The sequence below is a fragment of the Sciurus carolinensis genome, chromosome 8, assembly GCF_902686445.1.
Source record: "Sciurus carolinensis chromosome 8, mSciCar1.2, whole genome shotgun sequence".
NCBI classification, from domain to species: domain Eukaryota; kingdom Metazoa; phylum Chordata; class Mammalia; order Rodentia; family Sciuridae; genus Sciurus; species Sciurus carolinensis.
The window spans coordinates 83,322,609-83,345,024 of record NC_062220.1 but is presented as its reverse complement, the minus strand read 5'-3'; the positions used below and the strand labels follow the sequence as shown (position 1 = coordinate 83,345,024).

Here is a 22,416-nt window from a genome sequence, read left to right as displayed (position 1 = left end):
TATTTTATCAAACGCTTTTTCTGCATCTATTGAAATAATCATGTGATTCTTGACTTTAAGTTTGTTGATATGGTGAATTACATTTATTGATTTCCAGATGTTGAACCAACCTTGCATCCCTGGGATGAAACCCACTTGATCATGGTGCACTATCTTTTTAATATGTTTTTGTATGCGATTTGCTAAAATTTTGTTGAGAATTTTTGCATCGATGTTCATTAAGGATATTGGTCTGAAATCTTCTTTCCTCGATGTGTCTCTGTCTGGTGTAGGTATCAGGGTAATATTGGCTTCATAGAATGAGTTTGGGAGGGTTCCCTCCTCTTCTATTTCATGGAATACTTTGAGAAGTATTGGAATGAGCTCTTCTTTAAAGGTTTTGTAGAACTTGGCTGAGAACCCATCTGGTTCTGGACTTTTCTTTGTTGGTAGGCTTTTGATGACTTCTTCTATTTCATTACTTGAAATTGGTCTATTTAAATTGTGTATGTCCTCCTCGTTCAGTTTAGGCAATTCATATGTCTCTAGAAACCTGTTGATGTCTTTGAAATTTTCTATCTTGTTGGAGTATAGATTTTCAAAATAGCTTCTAATTATGTTTTGTATTTCAGTCGTGTCTGTTGTGATATTTCCTTGTTCATTCCGAATTTTAATGATTTGGGTTTTCTCTCGTCTTCTCTTTGTTAGTGTGGCTAAAGGTTTATCAATTTTGTTTATTTTTTCGAAGAACCAACTATTTATTTTTGTCGATTTTTTGTATTGTTTCTTTTGTACACATACATTTTAAAACATAATATTTAAGTCCAGAAATCAAATGTAGAAGAAACACTAAGGGAAGACTTGTGAAATGTTTTTACACCACCAGCATGTGTAATTGCAACCAAAAAAACTATTCAGAATCTCCTCTCCCCAAATACCCTTAAACATCTTCCACAAGTTCTCAAGGTAAAAAGTTTAAAAAAAAAAAAAAAAAAAAAAAAAAGCCCTCAAAGAAAATTCATCACATTTAAACCTACGAATGAGAACATGGCAAACCAACCCTCATCATTAAAAATATTTTCAACTACAGCATCCCTTCATACTCAAAACACTAGAAAAAATTGGGATAGTGGGAACATTCCTTAACATGTAAAGGCCATCTATGCTAAGCCCATGGCCAATATCATTCTAAATGGTGAAAAACTGAAAGCATTCCCCCTAAAAACTGGAACAAGGCAGGGATGCCCTCTTTCACCACTTCTATTCAACATTGTCCTTGAAACTCTAGCCAGAGCAATTAGACAAACCAAAGGAATTAAAGGGATAGGAATTGGAAAAGAAGAACTCAAACTATCCCTGTTCACTGATGACATGATTATATATTTAAAGGAACCTGAAAATTCCACCAGAAAACTTTTAGATCTCATAAGTGAATTCAGTAAAGTAGCAGGTTACAAGATCAATGCTCATAAATCCAATGCATTTTTATACATAAGTGATGAATCTTCAGAAATAGAAATTAGGAAAACTACCCCATTCACAATAGCATCGAAAAAAATAAAATACTTGGGAATCAATCTCACAAAAGAGGTGAAAGACCTCTACAATGAGAACTACAGAACACTAAAGAAAGAAATTAAAGAAAACCTTAGAAGATGGAAAGATCTCCCATGTTCTTGGATAAGCATAATTAATATTGTCAAAATGGCCATACCACCTAAAGTGCTATACAGATTCAATGCAATTCCAATTAAAATCCCAATGACATACCTTACAGAAATAGAGCAAGCAATCATGAAATTCATCTGAAAGAATAAGAAACCCAGAATAGCTAAAGCAATCCTCAGTAGAAAGAGTGAAGCAGGGGATAACACAATACCAGATCTTCAACTCTATTACAAAGCAAAAGTAACAAAAATGGCATGGTATTGGTACCAAAATAGACAGGTAGATCAATGGTACAGAATAGAGGACATGGACACGAACCCAAATAAGTACAATTTTCTCATACTAGACAAAGGGGCCAAAAATATGCAATGGAGAAAAGATAGCCTTTTCAACAAATGGTGCTGGGAAAACTGGAAAACCATATGCAACAGAATGAAATTAAACCCTTATCTCTCACCCTGCACAAAATTCAACTCAAAAGGGATCAAGGACCTCGGAATCAGACCAGAGACCCTGCATCTTATAGAAGAAAAAGTAAGTCCAAATCTTCACCTTGTTGGCTTAGGATCAGACTTCCTTAACAGGACTCCCATAGCACAAGAAATAAAAGCAAGAATCAATAACTGGGATAGATTCAAACTAAAAAGGTTTCTCTCAGCAAAGGAAACTATCAGCAATGTGAAGAGAGAGTCTACAGAGTGGGAGAATATTTTTGCCACTCATACTTCAGATAGAGCGCTAATTTCCAGAATCTATAAAGAACTCAAAAAACTCTACACCAAGATTACAAATAACCCAATCAACAAATGAGCTAAGGAAATGAACAGACACTTCACAGAAGAAGATCTACAAGCAATCAACAGATATATGAAAAAATGTTCAGCATCTCTAGTAATAAGAGAAATGCAAATCAAAACCACCCTAAGATTCCATCTCACCCCAATTAGAATGGCGATTATCAAGAATGCAAGCAACAATAGGTGTTGGAGAGGATGTGGGGAAAAAGGAACACTCACACATTGCTGGTGGGGTTGCAAATTAGTGCAGCCACTCTGGAAAGCAGTATGGAGATTCCTCAGAAAGCCTGGAATGGAACCACCATTTGACCCAGCTATCCCACTCCTTGGCCTATACCCAAAGGTCTTAAAATCAGCATACTACAGAGATACAGTCACATCAATGTTCACAGCTGCTCAATTCAGAATAGCCAGATTGTGGAACAACCTAGATGTCCTTCAATTGATGAATGGATAAAGAAACTGTGGTATATATATATACAATGGAATATTACTCAGCTATAAAGAATGATAAAATTATGGCATTTGCAGGCAAATGGATGAAATTGGAGAATATCATGCTAAGTGAGATAAGCCAATCTCAAAAAACTAAAGGACAAATGATCTCGCTGATAAGCGGATGAGGACATATAATGGGGGGTGGGAGGGGTTAGGGTTAGGGTTAGGTTTAAGGTTAGGGATAAGGAGGGTGGTAAGAATGGAGGAAGGAAGGACTGTATAAAGGGAAAAGGGGGGTGGGGGGGGAAGGGAAAAAAATAACAGAATGAATCAAACAACATTACCCTATGTAATTTATGATTACACAAATGGTATGCCTTGACTCCATGTACAAACAGAGAAACAACATGTATCCCATTTGTTTACAATTTTAAAAAAAAGAAATTTTGCAAAATAGCAGCAAAAAAAAAAAATTTGCAACTAAGTAAAAAAATATACCTAACTTCAAGATCAAATGTGCTTTTACTATTCATCAATCTTAATAAAATGAACTTTAAAGGTTACAGTTTAGCAAGGACCAAACATTATTAAAAACTGAGATGCAAAGAAACAACCAGTCACCAAAAATAATCCACAAGCTATATCAACTATTATTTGACAATCTAAGATAATTATAAAACAACTTAAATTTAGAAGACTATTCCTAAATCTTATCTGTTTTCAAGATGCTAATTTCTTTTGTGTTCACTAGGAGAAAAACATGTTTCAACTTATAAGTTCACTAAACCAGTCTTTATTAGTACTATGAATATGCAATAATGGGCGAAATAAGCCATCAAATTTTGGAAGCAGAATAAATATTCCTTAAGGCAAAAAATCAAACACATATTTCTTGCCTTTTCATCACTGATGATTTTCAGTACTTTGCATCTGTACCAACACTTATCTTCAGAAAATAATCCACCATAAATCTACAGAGAAAAATAAAGCAAAATTATTTGGCATCTTTTTTTTTAATTTTTTTTAGTTGTAGATGGACACAATATCTTTATTCTTTTATGTGTGCTGAGAATCAAACCCAGTGCCTCACATATGCAAGGCAAGTGCTCTACCACTGAGCTACAGTCCTAATGAAGAAAAGCACACTAAGTAGATTAGCATTTATTAAGTGCTTACTATGTGTCAATAAGCATTTTACATACAATAACTTATTAAATTCTCATAACTTGATAAGGCAGATATTTTGTTTTTACCACTCTGTACCCAACTGTCATAAGTTAATACACAGAAGAACCTCTCCAAGTCCATTACACTATTCTGCATTTCAAATAAAAGCTTCAGAGGCTGAAGCAGGAAGATCAATAACAAGTCTAAAATCAGCCTAAGCAACTTAGTGAGACTCTGTCTCAAAATAAAAAGAAGGCTGGAGATGTAGAGTGCTAGCCTCACAAGCATGAGGCCCTGGGTTCAATCCCCAGTACTGCAACAAAAAAAAAAAAAAAACACTCAAAACAAAAAAAGACACAAGTATCAAAGACTTAAAATGACTTAAAATGATACTGTTTTAATGTGTGAAAATACAGACAGTTATAATTATTCTTATACCTAAATATGCTGAGTATTCTACATAAGTCTAATTCTCAACCATGGTGGAATCTATATGTCCTATCGACCAAGATATTTTTATACTTTTTACTTTATATGACATTAATGATATCAAATGGATAAAATTAGACAATAACCTGAACAATGAATTTTCATTTATTTAATAAATTTATATTTGAGTTTAATAAAAAAGCCTAATAAAAAAACTTAGCATACTTTCAGTCATTTGCTCTGCCTTAGCACTACTGACATTTGTGACTTGATTCTTTGAAGGTGAGCAGAGGGCTGTCCTCTATCCTATGCATTTTAAGATATTTACCAGCATTTCCCTGACCTTCATCCACTAGATGTCAGTAGCATCACTTTCAGTTGTGACAACCAAAAAACTTCCCCAAACATTTTCAAATGTCTCCTAGTAGTAGGAGTGTGGGGATACAAAATCACTCCAAGTTGATAACCACATTGTCACACTTTCTCAGTTGAGGCAATATTTTCCCCAAGGGAATGAAAAGTGGCTTTTAGTGGACAGGGGAAAAGGGATCTTAGCTATTAAAATGGTTTGTAGCCCTACCTGACAACATAGATATACAATGTATCTTTGATATTAAAACATGTTTAGGGAAAAAGGCCCATCAGGAAAAAAACAAGTCTAAAATGCTCCTTAGGAGAGAATCATGAAAAAAGGGTTAAGGAACACTACTTTCAATGACAGAGTATAAAATTAATTTAAAACATATGACTGAACTGGAACAAATTCACAGATTTATTTTAAAGCAAAAGTAATACACAGTGTGAAATCTAAAAACCCTTAATTCCCCAAAATGACAAAGAACAAACCTATTCAGAGACAAAAATGTGTATTAAGCAAATCAAAGGCTACAAATGATAGGTGTGTTTAATTAGTACTAAACTCTCGGCTAACATTCAACAACTAGAAGTCAAGAAAGAACACCAATAGCATGGAACCTTCTCCCAATCATTTTACTTCATTTTTTAGTACGCAAACAGATTTGGTAGCAAAAACAGATGATAATCAACAGTTCTAATCCAATTTCAAACTCTGTAAAAGATCAAATTATCTTTAATTAGGCTTTGTAGTAATATACCAATATGATTAACATTTGGTATAAGGCAAGTGAAAAAAATGGAACATTATTATAATCCAGCTGATGCAAGAATGAGGATACTTGTATCCAGGAATAGAGCTGGGATCCAACCAAGCTGAGGAATCTGAAGTTTTTGGCTCTATAAGTGTAAATAATCAGAAGCACCGTAACATATAAATCTGTCCCAAATAGTCTTATACTGAGAGAACAGTCAGAACTATGTATTCATTCCAATTATGCCTGGGCCCAATTTTCTTGTCCCACAACTCCATCTATCCATAGCAAGTGACCTGCCCTACAAGGTGAAAAGAGGAAAACCACTAGGATCACCAAGAAAATTTTACAAAGTATAATCACAGATGAGCAAGTAATAATTATAATCAGATTACTATAACTGAAGCTAATTTGAATTTTTGGTAATGCAAGTTATTTACTTTATAGTCAACAGAGAAAAAGGTATTAATATTGTTAATATTAAAACCATATTAAATATAGTCATAGATTTCAGTGATGCTAACAAGAAACTTCACAAATTGCATTACTTTATCCATCTGATAATTAGTTCCAAACTACGTTCCTTCCTTCTAAATTTCTTTCACATTTTTACACATGCCATTGGGATTTTAACTGTTTTAAAACAAAACTAACAGAGGTACATTATTAAAAAAGAAAATCAAAAGACATAAAAGGGTTGAGTTAGTTCAGTGGTAGAATGTAGACATATGCTTAGCATGTGGAAAGCCCTAGGTTCAATCCTCAGCAAATACAAATAACTATCAAAAGAGTAAGACCACTCTCCAACCTGTGTCTCCAGAAAATAATTTTACATTTACACTAATTTCACATATACACTAGGATGTATGTGCTACCATCTGGGTTTTATTTACATATATGTGCTTACCTTGTGCACACCATCCTGTGCCTTATTCCTTCTTAGAAAACACAGATCTAACCCTGTCTTAAGTCTCTTTGGGCTACTACAGCAAAATACCTTAGATTGAATATCTCATAAATAATACATTCATTTCTCACAGTTCTGGAGGCTGGGAAATTCTGGAACAAGCAACCAGCAAATTCAATACCTACTATGTTTCTATTCCTCAGAGACAACACCTTCTTACTACTTTCATATATCTTCACATGGTGGAAGAGGTAAACAAGTTCCCTGACACTTCTTTTATACAGACATTAATTCATGATATTATCACCTCTCAAAAGGCCCCAACCTCAGTACATAACCTTAGGGGTTAGGACTTCAACATGTAAATTCGGGGGGGGGGGGGGTTTAGACTACAGCAATCTCCCTATTTAAACAGCCAAGGCCTGAGGTAAGTCAATAAAAGGTAGGCACCCACCAAACAAAATTTATGGAGGTACTCACTCTCAGGTGCCAAATCGGCCCTTGAAATACAAAGGTGAATACCTCTGAAATTTTAACACTTGCCTCATCCTAGTACTAGCCCTCAAAAGATGATCAGTTAATATTCCAAAATCCACTAAATTTTCCAGTATAGAGTTAACAGTCAAAGAGGTGGGTGGATCCACCCTTAACTAGCTAGTGACTTTCATAAAGAGTTATCCTGGTTGTTTCTAAATTTCAGGAAAAAAAATATAAAATAATAAAAACACCTGCCTTATAAGGGCACTATGAGGATTAAATGAATTAGCAAAAAGTGCTTAGAATACTGCCCCACAAAGGAAGTCAATGTTAACTATTATTATTACTACTACTATTGTAAAATACTGAAGGACGTTTAGTTGACCCTCAGTTGTGCCCATTACAAATAATGCTGAAATTTTTTTTAAGTGCTGAAATGTGTAAACACGTTTGTATAAACATATCTGTGCACTTATAGAAATGTTCAAAGGGTAAATTCTTGTCAAAGAAATTAATGCACCCAAGGGCATCTATTATTATGAAAAAACTGGTTAATACTCTACAGTCAATTATTTAAAATAAAGATGTCAATAAAGAAATAATGGCTTTTTAATTAGTCATGCTGGCAAAGTTGTTACATCCATATGGAGGAAAAATATTTGACCTCTCCCTTATATCATAACCAAAAATTTGCTGGAAATAATTGTAGCCTTTAAAAAAGTGAAACTTCTCGAGACTTATCCATATTGCAGCTGATATTGCAGCTGTCAGGTTTTCTTTCTGTTTTAAGACAAAATAATACTCAGTCCATTAAGTATTTTTAAATGAATATATTTACTATGAGTATTGTTTACACATTTTAAAATCCTTTCAAAGAGACCTGAAAGACCAAAACTATAAAATATGAGATGTAAGAAAGCTAACAAGAGGGATGAAATAACTATATCCAAGAATATGACTCACCTTCTTTGGATCAAGATTCCCAAAAACTGAATTGGCATGGGGACAAACTTCAGAGAGTGAAGAACCAATCTTCATAATATCTTTATTTCTATTGATATTCTAAGAAGAACAGATAAAGTTTGAGATTCAGTAAATTACTTAACAATGTTATATAACTGAGGGTTCTATTAATCATTTAAAAGATTCTGAAACAGACATCAGACTGAATTATTACATCAGTAGTTTTTCATAATTAAAATGAGTTCTTATAAGAAATGAGACTAGTCTATAAAAAATGTTTACTTTCTAATTGGCTTAAATTAACTTGGAATTCAAACAAGATACCAACTTTTAGTAAGTTATAGATAAACAGGGTTCCTGGAGACTGGGTGATTCCAAAGCTAGTAAATAGAAGATGATCCTAAAGCTAGGAAATAAAAGATAATCCTAGAGCATCTGATAATGTCAAAAAAAAAAAAAAAAAAAAAAAAAAGAAGTGCTCAGAAAAAGAATGGAACATATTTAAGGACCAAGTAATTCATCTGTGTTCTTTGGCCAACTTTTGTCCTAATGGACAAAACTGAATTATCTAAAGAACAAAATAAATAATGACAGCAATGGATTATAAATAGTGGAATAAATATTCATATATCTATATTAATATAAGTAAATTATTAAATAATTTTAAATGATAGAGAAAAGACAGCTCTTCCTTACAGAATAACAATTAATAAATGCAAAAGGAATGAGGAGAAAAGAAAATCAGCATTAGCCAAATATCACAGTAATAAATAATAAAATTTGTGGGTGAGCTAGGAACAGTGGCATACGACTGTCATCCCAGATTCTCAGGAGGCCGAGGCAGGAGGATCCCTAGTTCAAAGCCAGCCTCAGCAAAAGCGAGGAACCAAGCAACTCAGTGAGACTCTGTCTCTAAATAAAATACAAAATAGAGCTGGGGGTGTAGCTCAGTGGTAAAGTACCCCTGAGTTCAATCCTCAGTACTCCCCCCAAAAAACTGTGGGTGAAAAAGCTGAGGAGAAACAAGATTAGACAGCTCCAATGTATCGCTCCCTAAAACATTTATTAGTAACAAAAGGAAAAGAATAATTATGATGGAAAAAAAAACAGAAGATACCACCTTAATCAAGCACATCAAGGTTAACATCAATAATGAGACATATTGACATCATGAATTCCCCAATATTCTGCACTCAGGAGGAAACGTCATCATTTCTGTGTATTCCTGCCAATTTATATGGGAGAAATCATTAAACAAACCTAATATATGAAAAAAACTGAGTAATACTCATCAAAAATGTCAAAAGTCATGATATGGGAAAATTTGAGAAAGTATCAAAGGTTGAAGACCTAGGATACACAACAAAGTACAATGTGGAATCTTAAATTAGATACTGGAACAGAAAAAAAAAAGATCAAAAGAAGTAAAACTGATAAAATTTAAAGACTATAGTTAATAGCACTGTACCAATGCTAATTTTCTAGCTTTGATCATTATACTATGGTTATAAAAGAAATGAGCATTAAGGGAAGTTGGATGAAGAGTAGACAGAAAGCCGGGTGCAAACACCTGTAATCCCAGCAGCTCAGGAGGCTGAGGCAGGAGGATCGCAAGTTCAAAGCCAGTCTTGGTAAAAATGAGGAACTGAGCAACTCAGTGAGACTCTGGCTCTAAATAAAATACAAAATAGAGCTAGGGATGTGGTTAGTGATTGAGTGCCCCTGAGTAGTTCAATCCCCAATAGCAAGGAAAAAAAAAAAGTGTATACAGAAAAATTCCATACTAATTCTGCAACTTTCCTTTAGTCTAAATCTATCTCCAAGTAAAGAATTAAATACACATACAAACACACACACTCTTTCTCTCTCTCAAGAAATACATGAACAAAGTTTTCAGCAAAGCTATAAAAAATATGATTACCTGTGATGACTGAAAACTCTGGGAAAACAGTTCCAAAAACAATGTAACAAATATCAGTATCTCCATATCAAAAAAAAAAAAATCAAGAAAAGTTAAACTAACCCCAAGAAACCTTAGAACATACCCCCCAAATTTGCTAAGTTCAGAATACCTCAAAATATTCCACATAGTCATACTGTCACTATATGGACTAAAATAAATGGAAACTCTTTCTTTAAAAATAGTAAGGAGAGGTAAAATACTTAACATCCTTTGACTGCCACTCATCTGACTGGACACAACAATAATTCTGAAGTGTTCTAAGTGGCTTATTTGGCAGAAATCCACAGTGGCAGCAAAACAATATATATGAATAGAACTTCATCCTGAGTTGCCTCTACGTATTTCCAAATATCTTTTTTCATGCTCATATCCACCCTAATCCCGACTAAAGCTTACAATTTGCTTCTTGAAATAATTAGATTCATGTGGATGCCACAGTTTTAACATTTTATCTTTTCATCCATTTAAGGAATGTTTCCCAACCTTTTAAAATGTATTTAAATTTCTAAAGGAGCCTCAAATTTGACTTAAATCAGATGTGAGCAAATTGTGCCATTGGTTTTAGAAAATAAAGCTTACTGGATTACAGCTAAATGCATTGGTTCACATATATATCTACAGCTGTTTTTACACTATAATAGCAAAGTTGGCAGAACTGAATAGCTGCAAAAGAGACTCTGTGGCCTACAAACTATTTCCTAACCAATACTTTTAACTTGTAGCTTAAATCAGAGCTTCAAATTTAATCAACAGCTTCATAAATAAGATCAACAGAAATCAAAGTCTAGAACTGCACTAATCAACACAATAGCCAATAACCACTTAAAATGTGGCTAATTTGAGATGTGCTTTAAGTCTAAAATACACAATGGATTTCCTTAATATGAAAAGGTAAATATAAAAGATCTTATTCATATTTTATGCTGATTATATTTTCAAACAATATTTTGAATAAGTTAAGTTGAATAAAATGTATTTTACTAAAATTAAATTTACCTGTTCCTTTTTACTTTCTTCAATGTGGCTGATACAATATATTTAAATTTATTGTGTGGTTCACATTGTAAGTCTACCAAACAGCACTGTTCTAGAAAATGTTATTTAAGCAAATATATGATGTTCCAATATAATGAGCTTCAACATATAATTTACCAACCAATCTGAAGCATAGAGTGATAAAGGTACTATTAAACCAGAAACAATGGATATAGAACTAGAACATGTGGGAACCCTTTTAGGGAATATGTGCATAAGCAGAATATTTGTTAAGCAAACAGAAAAAAAATTTTTCTTTCTCTTCTAGAGAAGTGGTATCAAGAGATATGACAGCTTTTTCTCCTCCCTGGCTTTTTATTCACTTTACAATCAGTCACCATCTGAGGAGCAAAGAGCTTTCAGGAAAGTTCTTTGAGCTGGCATAAGAGCATTGGGAATGGTCCAGTGTTTCACACACCATCACAGGCTTTCCTATGCTCAGTCTCTAACAAAACTAAGCTGTCCCAAATCCCTGGTAATATTATTGTTTTCCTTTATAACAAAGAGGTTGAGAAAGCACTAAATTTCTTCATGTCGTATGTGCTCAGGCAGACTTTGAGGAGTCTGTTCTGTAAGACCTAAAATTCTTGAGATTGTATGAATGAAAAACATCAGCAGGACCTATGATGGGTCCATGTGTGCTAAATATGTCCATGATAGGACCAAGCAAGCTTTCCTTATAAAGGAACAGAAAATCTTTGTGAATGAGTTGAAGAAGAGCACAGAATCAGAAAGCTAAATAAATGGAATTTGCTTAATTAGAAAATGACAGAGTTTAAAATTTATCTTTCAAGAAACAATCTTTAAAAAGACCCCTAGATGGGGCTATAACTTCACCAATTATACAATACTCTCTAGCGTCTTTAATTAGGTTGGAATTAATTATACTGAGTGTAATTCTGAAGTCAAAATCTTGATGGTTTTAACTTTTTTTTTTACTCATTATTATGAATATACTACTCATACTTCAACTATAGTTCCAGTTATAACCAGTTATATTTTAATAAAGCTTGGGGCTAAATAATTTAATAAAAAGTAGGCAGTGATCATGAAAAATATATTTACTCCTGGTCGTTTTGTTGCTATTGGGGAAGATGGGTTGGGGGGAGGGGGAATCAACCCAGCTGCTATTTACCTGGGCCCAAAATGTTACTGCATCTTCTACATGACTTCCAACCACATCTTCAACTAAAACCAAATCACAATGTAAAGAAAATTAGAAATTAATCAATATAATCTAGCTCTTACACCCAAAAAATAATTGTAAGCATCAGTACCTTTATTATAATGTATATCTTCATCCATTTGGACAATTCCTGAAAAACTAAAACAATTCAATACCTTGAATTAGGTTATAATAATCCATCCATTAATAATTAAGACCATACTACACATGCTCAAATTCTTTCAAGTATGTTCTACCCTAATGAATTCTGTCAAAATTCAAACTCCATATTAAAAATGAGCTAAAATACATTTCCTTCAATAGTTCTATTCTTGTGAGAAAACTGTAGCTTACAATTTCATCATTTATAAGCTCTATTCCTAAAATTATCTTTAACCAAACTTTTACAAATTTACACTGAAAGATACGGAGGTTCCTCAAAAGACTAGTCATGAAACCACCAGCTATACCACGCCTCAGTATTTATCCTAAAGAATTAAAGTCATCATACTATAGTGATACAAGCATACCCATGTTTATAACTGCACACTTCCCAACAGCCAAACTACAGAACCAGACTAGATGGTTATCGATGGATGAATAAAGAAAATGTGTTATACATACACAATGGAGTTTTATTCACCCCTACAGAAAAATGAAATTATGTTATTTATAGGAAAAGGGATGGAATGAAAGAACATTATGTTAAGCAAAATAAGCCAAACTCAGATGATCACGGGTCATATGTTTTCTCTCATATGTGGAAGAGAGGCAAGAGAAAAAAAAAAGTGGGGGTAAGGGATCACAAGAAAATCAAAGGAAGATCTACAGAGGAAAGGGACCAAGAGATGGGAGGTAGGGAGGGAGAGGGGACAGGCTGAGGAGTGATACTGGCCAAATTTATGTTGCTATATTGTGTGCAAATACAAATATGGAACAAACCCCATCATAATGTACAACTGTAATGCGCCAATAAATAAAAGGGGAAAAAATTAAAACAGGAATAAATTTACACTGAAGATGTCATGCATTTTGATCACTTACATAATCAAAACTTTGGAACAACGTACATTTTTCATAATAAATTAGTACCTTCTCAAGAGGAAGGCTTCCATAATGTAAGCAAAGAGAAACACTACAGATGCTTCATACTGATAACCAATTTTATTTAAAACGCACAGAGGCTACTGTTTTTTGAAAATACCCTGAGACTAAAGACGGTGAAATATATCAAGTTTTGCCCATTACTCCAAAAACAATTTCATTATGTAATCTTATACTTTCCCAACTGCAAGGTATTTCAAAATAAGTGTCTTCCACGTTGTAATTTTATTCTGGGCACACTAGAATATTGTACTTTCCATTCATAAATATTGAAGGAAAATAAAACGTTTTAAGTGTTCCAATACTGATTTCATTTCCTTCTCAGAAAAAAAGTAATTAACAGAAGATATATATCAACAATCTGATATATATCAACTTAGCATGATTAGCTGGCAAGACTTTTTCTCTTTTTTCCCCCCAAATACTATTTTTATGATCTTGAATTTTAAGACAAATACTCTGTGCAGCTATATGTTGTACGGAAGAAGGGAGAGGGGAGTTGAAAATCAAAAGCTCTTCACAGAAGTTTTTAAAAGACAAACATCTTAAAGTCTGTCATGTTTTTAATAAAAAGTACTTTTTTAAAAGCTTTAAAAGTTATCTATGAACACCACTATACCAAAGTTTGAACTAAGCTCTCTCAGAAAAGATTATTAACCCTTCATAACTAAAAAAAAAAAAAAAAGGCTTATAAAAATCTCAAACTTCATTCTTATGATTTTTGTTACAACTCTAAAAAATTTTTTTTTCTTCAAATACACTAAATGCCTTTCAAACATCTTCAAAACAAGGATTCTTCAATACTGGTCAAAAGTAATTTTTAAATTCAATTGACTGAAAACCTGTAAAACAAAATTGGAATCTGTTTAGAGAGATTATGTTTCTCTGTAAGACATTATGTCTGAAACTTAATTTTTAAAAAAAAAGTTTACTTTGGAAAACTCACCACTTGCCCTAAGAAGCTAGTTTCTACCAGTTTTTAAATCTTATTTTAAAATGATTTGCCCACACGACCACGCAGCACTGCTGCAGTACCCACTTTCTTCAACTGTGGATTACCAAACCTCCACTTCAAAATGAGAATTTGTACGAGGCAGGCACAGGTGGTTTGACTCTTGTTGTATGAGGGGCTTTGGAAATTAAGTGGCGCAGATTTGGTGGAAAGGGAGCAATTAACTCCACCCCAGCACAGGCCTGGGGGTCCCGATCTTCACCAACACTCAGGCCTGTTATCTGCTGGCCATTTTCGCTTCCAGGCACCGAATTCTGAAACTGGGGTGCCCGTGTCCCCTCAGCGGCGCCAAGCAGCCCCACGAGGCCCCAGGAGGCCCCACGCGGCCCCAGGGTGCAGAAGGCCGGAAAATAGGCCTCGACCCGAACTAGAGCCCTAAACTGCAACCAGCCCCAAAACTAAGGTCCTTCAAGCAGCCACCATCCCACCTGCCACAAGGACTCCTACTGACCTCACATTTTCCGTCACAGACGCTCTTGAAAAGTGGCCCTGGCCCCACATGTCGAACCCTCCTCACACCACCGCCCGCCACAGTAGAAAGCCCTCGGCCGAAGCCGCGCACGTGCAGACGCTTACCGCGCGTGCTTCCGCGCCTCGGGGCCCACACTGCGCTTGCGCGCACGGCGCTGAGCCATCATCCGGGGTTAGCGGAAGCTGCAGCCACTTCAGGTGACCGCGGAGGCGGTGCCCTTGTGCAGAGACCTGCACGCCTAAAGTAGTACTGAGGCTGCGTGCTGGCCATTTACAGACCCGGATCACACCTGTGGGCCAATGGCTGGTTCAATTTTTGAGCGTTGAACCATGAGGCAACACTGTGGCGTGCGATTGTGTGGTCTTTCCTAATTTATTAACACAGGGTTAAACCTCAAAACTCCCAAACTAGATTTCCAACATATTTTGTACAAGTCGCAAATGAGAAAATTACCTTAATAATAGAAAATGTGTTTTACAAATCAGTTGCTTTACATGCGTTTCTAAACCCAGCTTTAGCATACACTTTCTCTTGCCGGGTTTTTTTCCACGAAGTTAAAAAGTAAAAAATTTAATGTACTTTAGCTGTAAATATTGCACGTTATGGCAAATCTTGCACAATTTAAAATTATCTCCAATTAATTTTTACAGCTTGATTGAGGTATAGGTTATGCACAAAAACTGCGTAAATGTACACTATGTTAAGTGAATAATTATACTTTTGAAATCACCACCATAATCAAGATGAGTATTTCCATCAACCCCAAAAGTTTTCACACAACTACTTACAATACCTGGCTCCCCCTCATCTACCTTTTAACTTACTTTCACCGTACATTAGTTTGCATTTTCTAGAATTACTATTAACAGAATCACACATCAAGTAAAGGTCATTCATATCTCTCTGTAATTTTCACAACCATATTGAAATGATCCTTAAACAACCCACAAAAGGGACTTAGTTCCCTGTTTACTACTGTTTTTTTCAAGGAATTTGCCCATTTCATCTAAGTACCCCCAAAAAATTAACATAAAATTATAATATTCCTTTAGTACATATACTTTTGGTATCTGTACAATCTACAATCATGTCACCACTTTCATTCCTAACGTTAATAATTTGTGCCTTTTCTCCTCACTAGTCAGACTATAGGGTTATTGGCCTCAAAAAAACTGCTTTTGAACCGGAGTCGGTGGGGCATGCCTGTAATCTCTACAGTTTTGGAGGCTGAGGCAGGAGGATCCAGAGTTCAAAGTCAACCTCAGCAAAAGGAAGATGCTAAGCAACTCAGTGAGACCCTGTCTCTAAATAAAATACAAAATAGGGCTGGGGATGTGGCTCAGTGATCAAGTGCCCCTGAGTTCGGTTCCCAGTACCCCAAAAGGAAAAAAAAACAAAACCGGCTTTTGGCTTTCTCAATTTTTCTGTGTTGTTTTTCTATTCATTTCAGTTTGTGCTCTGACTTTTGTTATTTCCTTTTTCCTATCTACTTTATTTTCTTTTGCCTTTTCTCCTTTTTCTAACTCTATAAGGTATAGACTGAGGTTTCCAATTTTAAATCTTTCTTCTTTACTTATATAAGTATTTGTGTTATAAACTTCCCTCTGGTACTGCTTTAGCTACGTCCATTCAGTTAAAAGTACTTTTATTACCCTTTTTTGTTTGTTTGTTTTGATCCATAGATTAGACATGTTACATAATTTTCAAATATTTGGAGATTTTTCAGATATACCTATTATTGTTTTATAATTTAATTTCATGATTAGAGAACCTATTTTATGATCTGAATCATCTTAAAAGCATTGAGACTTGTTTTATGACTTATAATTTGACCACTCTTAGTAAATGTTCCATTTGTACTAAAAAAGAAAAGTCTATTCTGCTGTTACTGTCTTGTACTATAAATATCAATTAGGTCAAGTTGGTTTTAGCATTTTTCAGGTCTTATACCTCCTTACTGACTATATATCTACATGATACATTGGTTAAGGGAGAATCTTCAGTTATTAATACTATCCTGCTCTGTGTAAGAAGCACTAACACAAGCAGCAAGGTCTATTAGGATTCTATTAGCTTCAAACTGCCAATTATATATACTTAGTATATATTATATACTTCTACAATTCTCTCTCTTTCTTCTTTCCTCCCTCTGTCCCTTCCTTCCTTTCTTTCCAGTGCTGGGGATCAAACCCAGGGCTTGCTTGCACATGCTAGGCAAGCACTGAGCTCTTTTAATCCTGAGCCCTAGATTTTTTTCTTTTTAATTAACACATAATCATCACACATTCTTATGGGGTACAGTGTGGTATTTCAATACATACACACAATGCACCATGATCTAATCAGGGTGATCAGCACTTCTGTGTCCTTATCATTTCTTTACCTTTGGAGTCTTTTAGGTCCTCTAGGACTCACTTGATTCTGAACTATTCACATTAGAGTGAGAAATGAAAGGGAAGAAGAGATGGGGAAAGCCAGTTGGGATAGGGAGATTCCATGTTCTCAAGGTCCATGTGGGAATGTGCAAGACCAGAACCCATGGGCTCCCAGATCTTCTACAGGCATCTTATTGGGCTCTCAACACCAGAGTCCAGTCCTGAATGTGAGTGTATGAATCTAAGTGTATGTGTGTATGAGTGTGAGTGTGAGTGTGTGTGCATGTGTATGTGTGTGTGAATGTGTCTATATACCTAAATTTGCATGTGTGTGTGAGTGTGTGCAAGTGTGTAAGTGTGGGTGTGTGCAAATGCGTGGGTTTGTGGATATGCGTGTGAGTGTGTGTGATTGTGTGTGTGCCATTGTGTAAGCTAATGTGTGTGTGTTTGTGAGCATGTGTATGTGAATGTGTGTGCATTTTTGCCATTGTGTGTGCATGTGTGTGGGTGTGCACAAGTGTGTGCGAGCATGTTTCTGTGTGTGAATGTGTGTGTTGTGTGAGTGCATGTGAGTATGTGTGTTTGTGCGTTATTGTGTATGTGTGTGAACATGTGTGTTTGTATGTATATAAGGGTGTGTAAGTGTGTGTGTATGCCTGAGTGTGTATGCAAGTGAATGTGAGTTTGCTAGTGTGTGTGAATGTGTGAGTGGGTACAAGCATGTGTGCATGCATGTGTGTAAGAGTGTGTGAGAAAGGAGGATTGCAAGTTCATGGTCAGCCTCAGCAACTTACACCCTAACCAACTTAATGAAAACCTGTCTCAAAATAAAAAATGAAAGGGCTGGAGATGTGGTTCCGTGGTTGAGCATCCCTGGGTTCAATCCCTGGTACCAAAATTAATAATAATAATAATAATAATAATAACAACTACCGAACCAAACACATTCAGGGAAACTGTGTATAACAGTAACCTTCCAACCCTGACATTTCTCCAACAGCCAAGGACCAAAAGCCACATTGTGACTGTGCAGATGAAGGGAAACACTGGCCCGTGTTCCAAGACAGGGGCGAAATTCCCATCCATGGAATGTTCTGTGCTTGTCACAGGCACCTCCTCTCACACCCTCCAAGACCAGGCACTGCAGTTGACTGGAGACCATCTTTGGCACTCATTACACTTAGAAACCAGAGCAGCTTCCCCTGTAAAGATCAGCCTGGGATTGTATCTTGCCATGTTTCCAAGAGACCTAGGAGCCCCTGAGACTTGCGTTGGATATTTTGGCACAGAGGAAGGAGCTCTCAGAGAGTTGGCCAGTGGCCTTGGCCTTCTAACCCACCCTCCTGGCCACCGCTAGCAGTCAACTTAGGAATGGCTGGGCCGTGCTTCCTGCCATATGGACCATGGATGGAAGGCTGAGGCATCTTGTTCTTGGAGGCCAAGGAGGGCAGGCCTGATTTCAAATCCCGCTCAGCCAGTGCATCATTGCTGTTCTTAAACCAGCCCCTCCTCCCATCAAGACTTGGTTTTCTCATCTGTAAAATGGAGATGCTCAGGTGACCTGAACAGGGCTACGATGTGTTAACCCATGGGCAGACTCTTAGCAGGCCTGACACACAGTGGGCCCTTGGTGCGTAGTAGAGTTTTGCCTCTTAGTACAGCCTCCCACCTGAACAGGACGTCTTGCTCAAGCATTGGTGGCATGCTGGTTGAATCCCTCTGGTGCAGGATGAACAGATCACCACCTGTCACGAAGGACCTTCTGGATAGAAGAGCTTGGAATACCGACTGCCAAACTGGTGTGTATGCTGGTGGGTGTGTTAATAACCCCCCAGGACGTTTCCTATCCTCATGTCCAGAGCTTCTGCCAACATCAGGGGCCTCAGTCCTTCCGCCATGAAGAGCTGAATTCTGCCAACAACCCCAGAGCTTTCAACAGCAAACACAGCCCTGTCAACATCTTCATTTTAACCCAAGGAGACCCATGTCACCCTTCTGACCTTTAGAACCTGAAACAATCAGTTTGTATTGTTTTAAGTGCTAAATTTGTAATAATCTGGCATGACAACACCAGAAAACTATTTAACATGTGCACCTCCCCTTCCTGTATGCCTGCCCTCTCACCCAGGCTCTGGAGAGAAGTTGGCATCCTGGATGCCTTTCCCGGACCAGGTATTGTGCTGAGCAATTTACACGGGCTCAGTCACTTGATTCTCACACCTGCCTCAAACATAAGCACTTATCCATCACTGGCTGAGCGTCTGGCAGGAGTGCTGCCCAGGTATCAGGATGTGGCCCCATGCTGGGACATCACAGGCCTGTGCTTGGAGCAGCCCAGTAGGCCAGGCATGGGTGTGGTAGTTTAATCAGCTTTGTGTTACTATAATGAAATACCTCCGGCAAGCTGCCTGTGAAGGAAAGAGGTTAGTCAGGCTCAGTGGTGTACACCTGTAATCCCTGTGGCTCAGGAGGCTGAGAAAGAAAGATCGCAAGTTCAAAGTCAGCCTCAACAACTTAGCAAGGACCTAAGCAATTCAGCAAGGCCCTGTCTCCAAGTAAAAAAAAATAAAATAAAAAGAGCTGGTGATGTGGTTCAGTGGTTAAGCACCCCTGGATTTAATCCCCAGTACCAAAAAGAAAGAAAGAAAAAGAAAAGAGGTTTATTTAGCTCACAGTTTTGGAGAGTCAACATCCAAGCTCACGAGGTCCCATTGGTTCAGCATCTAGAGGACCTAACAGTGAATGGCAGGAGGTCACATCTCAAACCAGGAAGCAGAAAGTGGGGAGAGTCTAGGCCTGCTCCTTTTGAAACAACCCTCTTGCAGCACACTAAGGTGGCTAATGAGAAATACCTTAACCCTCTTCCAGCCCTCCCCACTCCCAGTGACCTAAGGACCTTCCATTAGACCCCTCCTTTGAAAGGTTCCACTGCACCTTCTGATACCACCACCCTGGGGACCAAGCTCCAACACATGGGCCCTGGGGACACCCACACCATATTTAAACCATAGCAGTGGGCCGGGAGGCCTGGACTAAAGGGCAGGCAGGAGTGACCCTGGCCATATGAACAGCCAGTCAGATTTCCTATTGTCCTCATCCACAAGGACTGTCACCTTGTTCTGCCCAGGGATGACAGATGCGACACTAACGTGCTGCAAATGTGGCCATGCTGGGTGTGCTGCCTGCAGTTCCTTCTGCACCCAAGGCTGAGCCCAGGTGTGCTCATAAAGACCCCTGCAGCCCAAGATGTGTGCCGGGCACTACCCACCACCCCCAAATCACCATTTTCCTCCACTGTCTAAGCAACCCGTGCCCTTTTCCTGTCTGGACCTCACAACAGTCTTCATTTGAACCAGTGGCCTGTATGTCTCAGAAGCATTTACCTAACAGTGTAATGTTCGTTAGCCTTTTCTCTTTGGAAGAACAAGACTTGCACATTATGGAAAGCGTGCAGAAAGAATTTTCCATCCACCTGGCAAACATTGATCATGGGTCTCCCAAGCATCCGCACAATGGCAGAAGCTGAGGGTGGCAGAGCCAAGCCAACCCTCAGGCCATCTCCACCTCAGTGACTTACGGGTTGTGGAATCGGACCGAGAACATTTCCTAGAAGTCTCTTATTTCTACCTCCCAGAGTAAATAACCATTATTAGCATTTGGCTACACCTACCTCCAGGATTATTTCCCCATAAAATGTATACCTATAAACACACATTTAAACAGTATATATCTTTAAAATATAGTATCCAACCATCCAATGACTCTGCCATCTGCTTTTTTCACCTATAGCTTTTGTTTTCCCACTTAAGAATTGCTCGTGAACATCATGTCATCTCAATGCATTTCCTACAGCATCGCTCACAAAATACCACGAAGAGGTGGTGGAAGTTTCCCAAGGCCAGGTACTTCTGTTCTTGGAAAGAATAATAAGAATAGGGGAAGTTGTGGGTGGGGACAAAGGGAATGAGCCCCAACTCAGTGTTGGCTCCCCTACAACAGCGTTGGCTCCTCTCCCATGCAGGATTGGCTGGCCTTCATACTTGCCTAAAAGTTGGACTCTCGTCACTGAGGTATGAGCTGGCCCCATCTGGGATATTCTGGTTTTAATAAGGTTTTTTTTTTTTTTTTTTTCCTTCTTGGTACTGGGAATTGAACCCAGGGTGCTTAACCACTGAGCAGCATCCCCAGCCCTTTTTATTTTCTATTTTGAGTCAGGGTCTCAGTAAGTTGCTGAGACTGGCCTCGAACTCAAAATCCTCCCACCTCAACCTCCCAAGCTGCTGGGATTACAGGCATGCGCACCGTAACTCAGGTTAGGGTGGGTTTTTGAAGGAGAGACACAAATATCCCTGGGCAGGAGTGGAGCACACCTCAAGTATGCGGTTGCCTGGGTTCTCTGCCCTGTGGCCCAGAGTCCAGCTCCAGACCCAAGAAGCAGAACTCATGAGAATCAGAGCTGGAAGGGGACCTGGAGGGCTCCTGGACCCAACTGCCTGTGTCAGAGGTGGAGCCACGGAGACCCAGAAAGGCTTACATGGTGCTGGATCCAGGACGAGAACTGGGTCTCCAGCCCCACCGGCCACCAGCACCCTTTCCCAGGTCAGTTAGGGCAGAAGTGTTTCTCCCTGTGGGGGAGAGGAGGGCCTGTGTCACTTTTTTTCTTTTCTTTCCTGTTTCTTTTTAGTTATACATGACATTAGGATTCATTTTGACATAATTATGAAAATATGGAATATAATTTGCTCTAATTCTAATTCAGTTCCTAGTACTTCCCCTTTCCCCTCCCCACCCCTGTTCCCTTCCTTCTATTCCACTGACCTGCTATTTATGTAAAAGGTTTTTTTTTAACTAGTGTCTTATGGATATACGTGATGGTGAGATTCACTGTGGTATAGTCATATATGTACATAGGAAAGTTAGGTCACATCCATTCCATTGTCTTTCCCATATCCCGTCCCCTTTATCCCCTTCATCTAGTCTACCCATCCTTGATGGAATTCCCTCCCGCTTACTAACCGACCCCGAATTTATTTTGGACTAGCTTCTGCATATCAGAGAAAACACTTGGTCTTTGGTCTTTTGGGACTGGGTTATTTCACTTAGATCCATCCACTTACTGGCAAATGTCATAATTTCATTTCTTCTTTGTGGCTAAGTAATATTCCATTGTGTATATATACCACATTTTATTTATCCATTCATTTGTTGAAGGGCACCTAGCTTGGTTCCGTAGCTTAGCTATTGCAAATTGAGTTGCTATAAACATTGATGTGGCTGCGTCACTATAGTATGCTGATTTTACTTCATGATAGACACTAAGGAATAGGATAACTGGGTCAAATGGTGGTTCCATTCC

General features: G+C 37.6%; 1 protein-coding gene across 1 annotated transcript in view; it reads right to left on the bottom strand.

Moving 5' to 3' along the window:
- Window positions 1–14,714, bottom strand: part of Stk31 (serine/threonine kinase 31) — an 85,611-nt gene extending 70,897 nt beyond the window's left edge. Inside the window, exons 1-5 of the mRNA XM_047562128.1 lie at window positions 14,665–14,714; window positions 12,210–12,256; window positions 12,068–12,120; window positions 7,935–8,033; window positions 3,779–3,853 (exon numbers count right to left, since the gene is read on the bottom strand). Of these exons, the coding sequence (XP_047418084.1) occupies window positions 3,779–3,853; window positions 7,935–8,033; window positions 12,068–12,120; window positions 12,210–12,256; window positions 14,665–14,714 (324 nt within the window). The remainder of the gene's footprint in view (window positions 1–3,778; window positions 3,854–7,934; window positions 8,034–12,067; window positions 12,121–12,209; window positions 12,257–14,664) is intronic.
- Window positions 14,715–22,416: the final 7,702 nt, after the last annotated feature.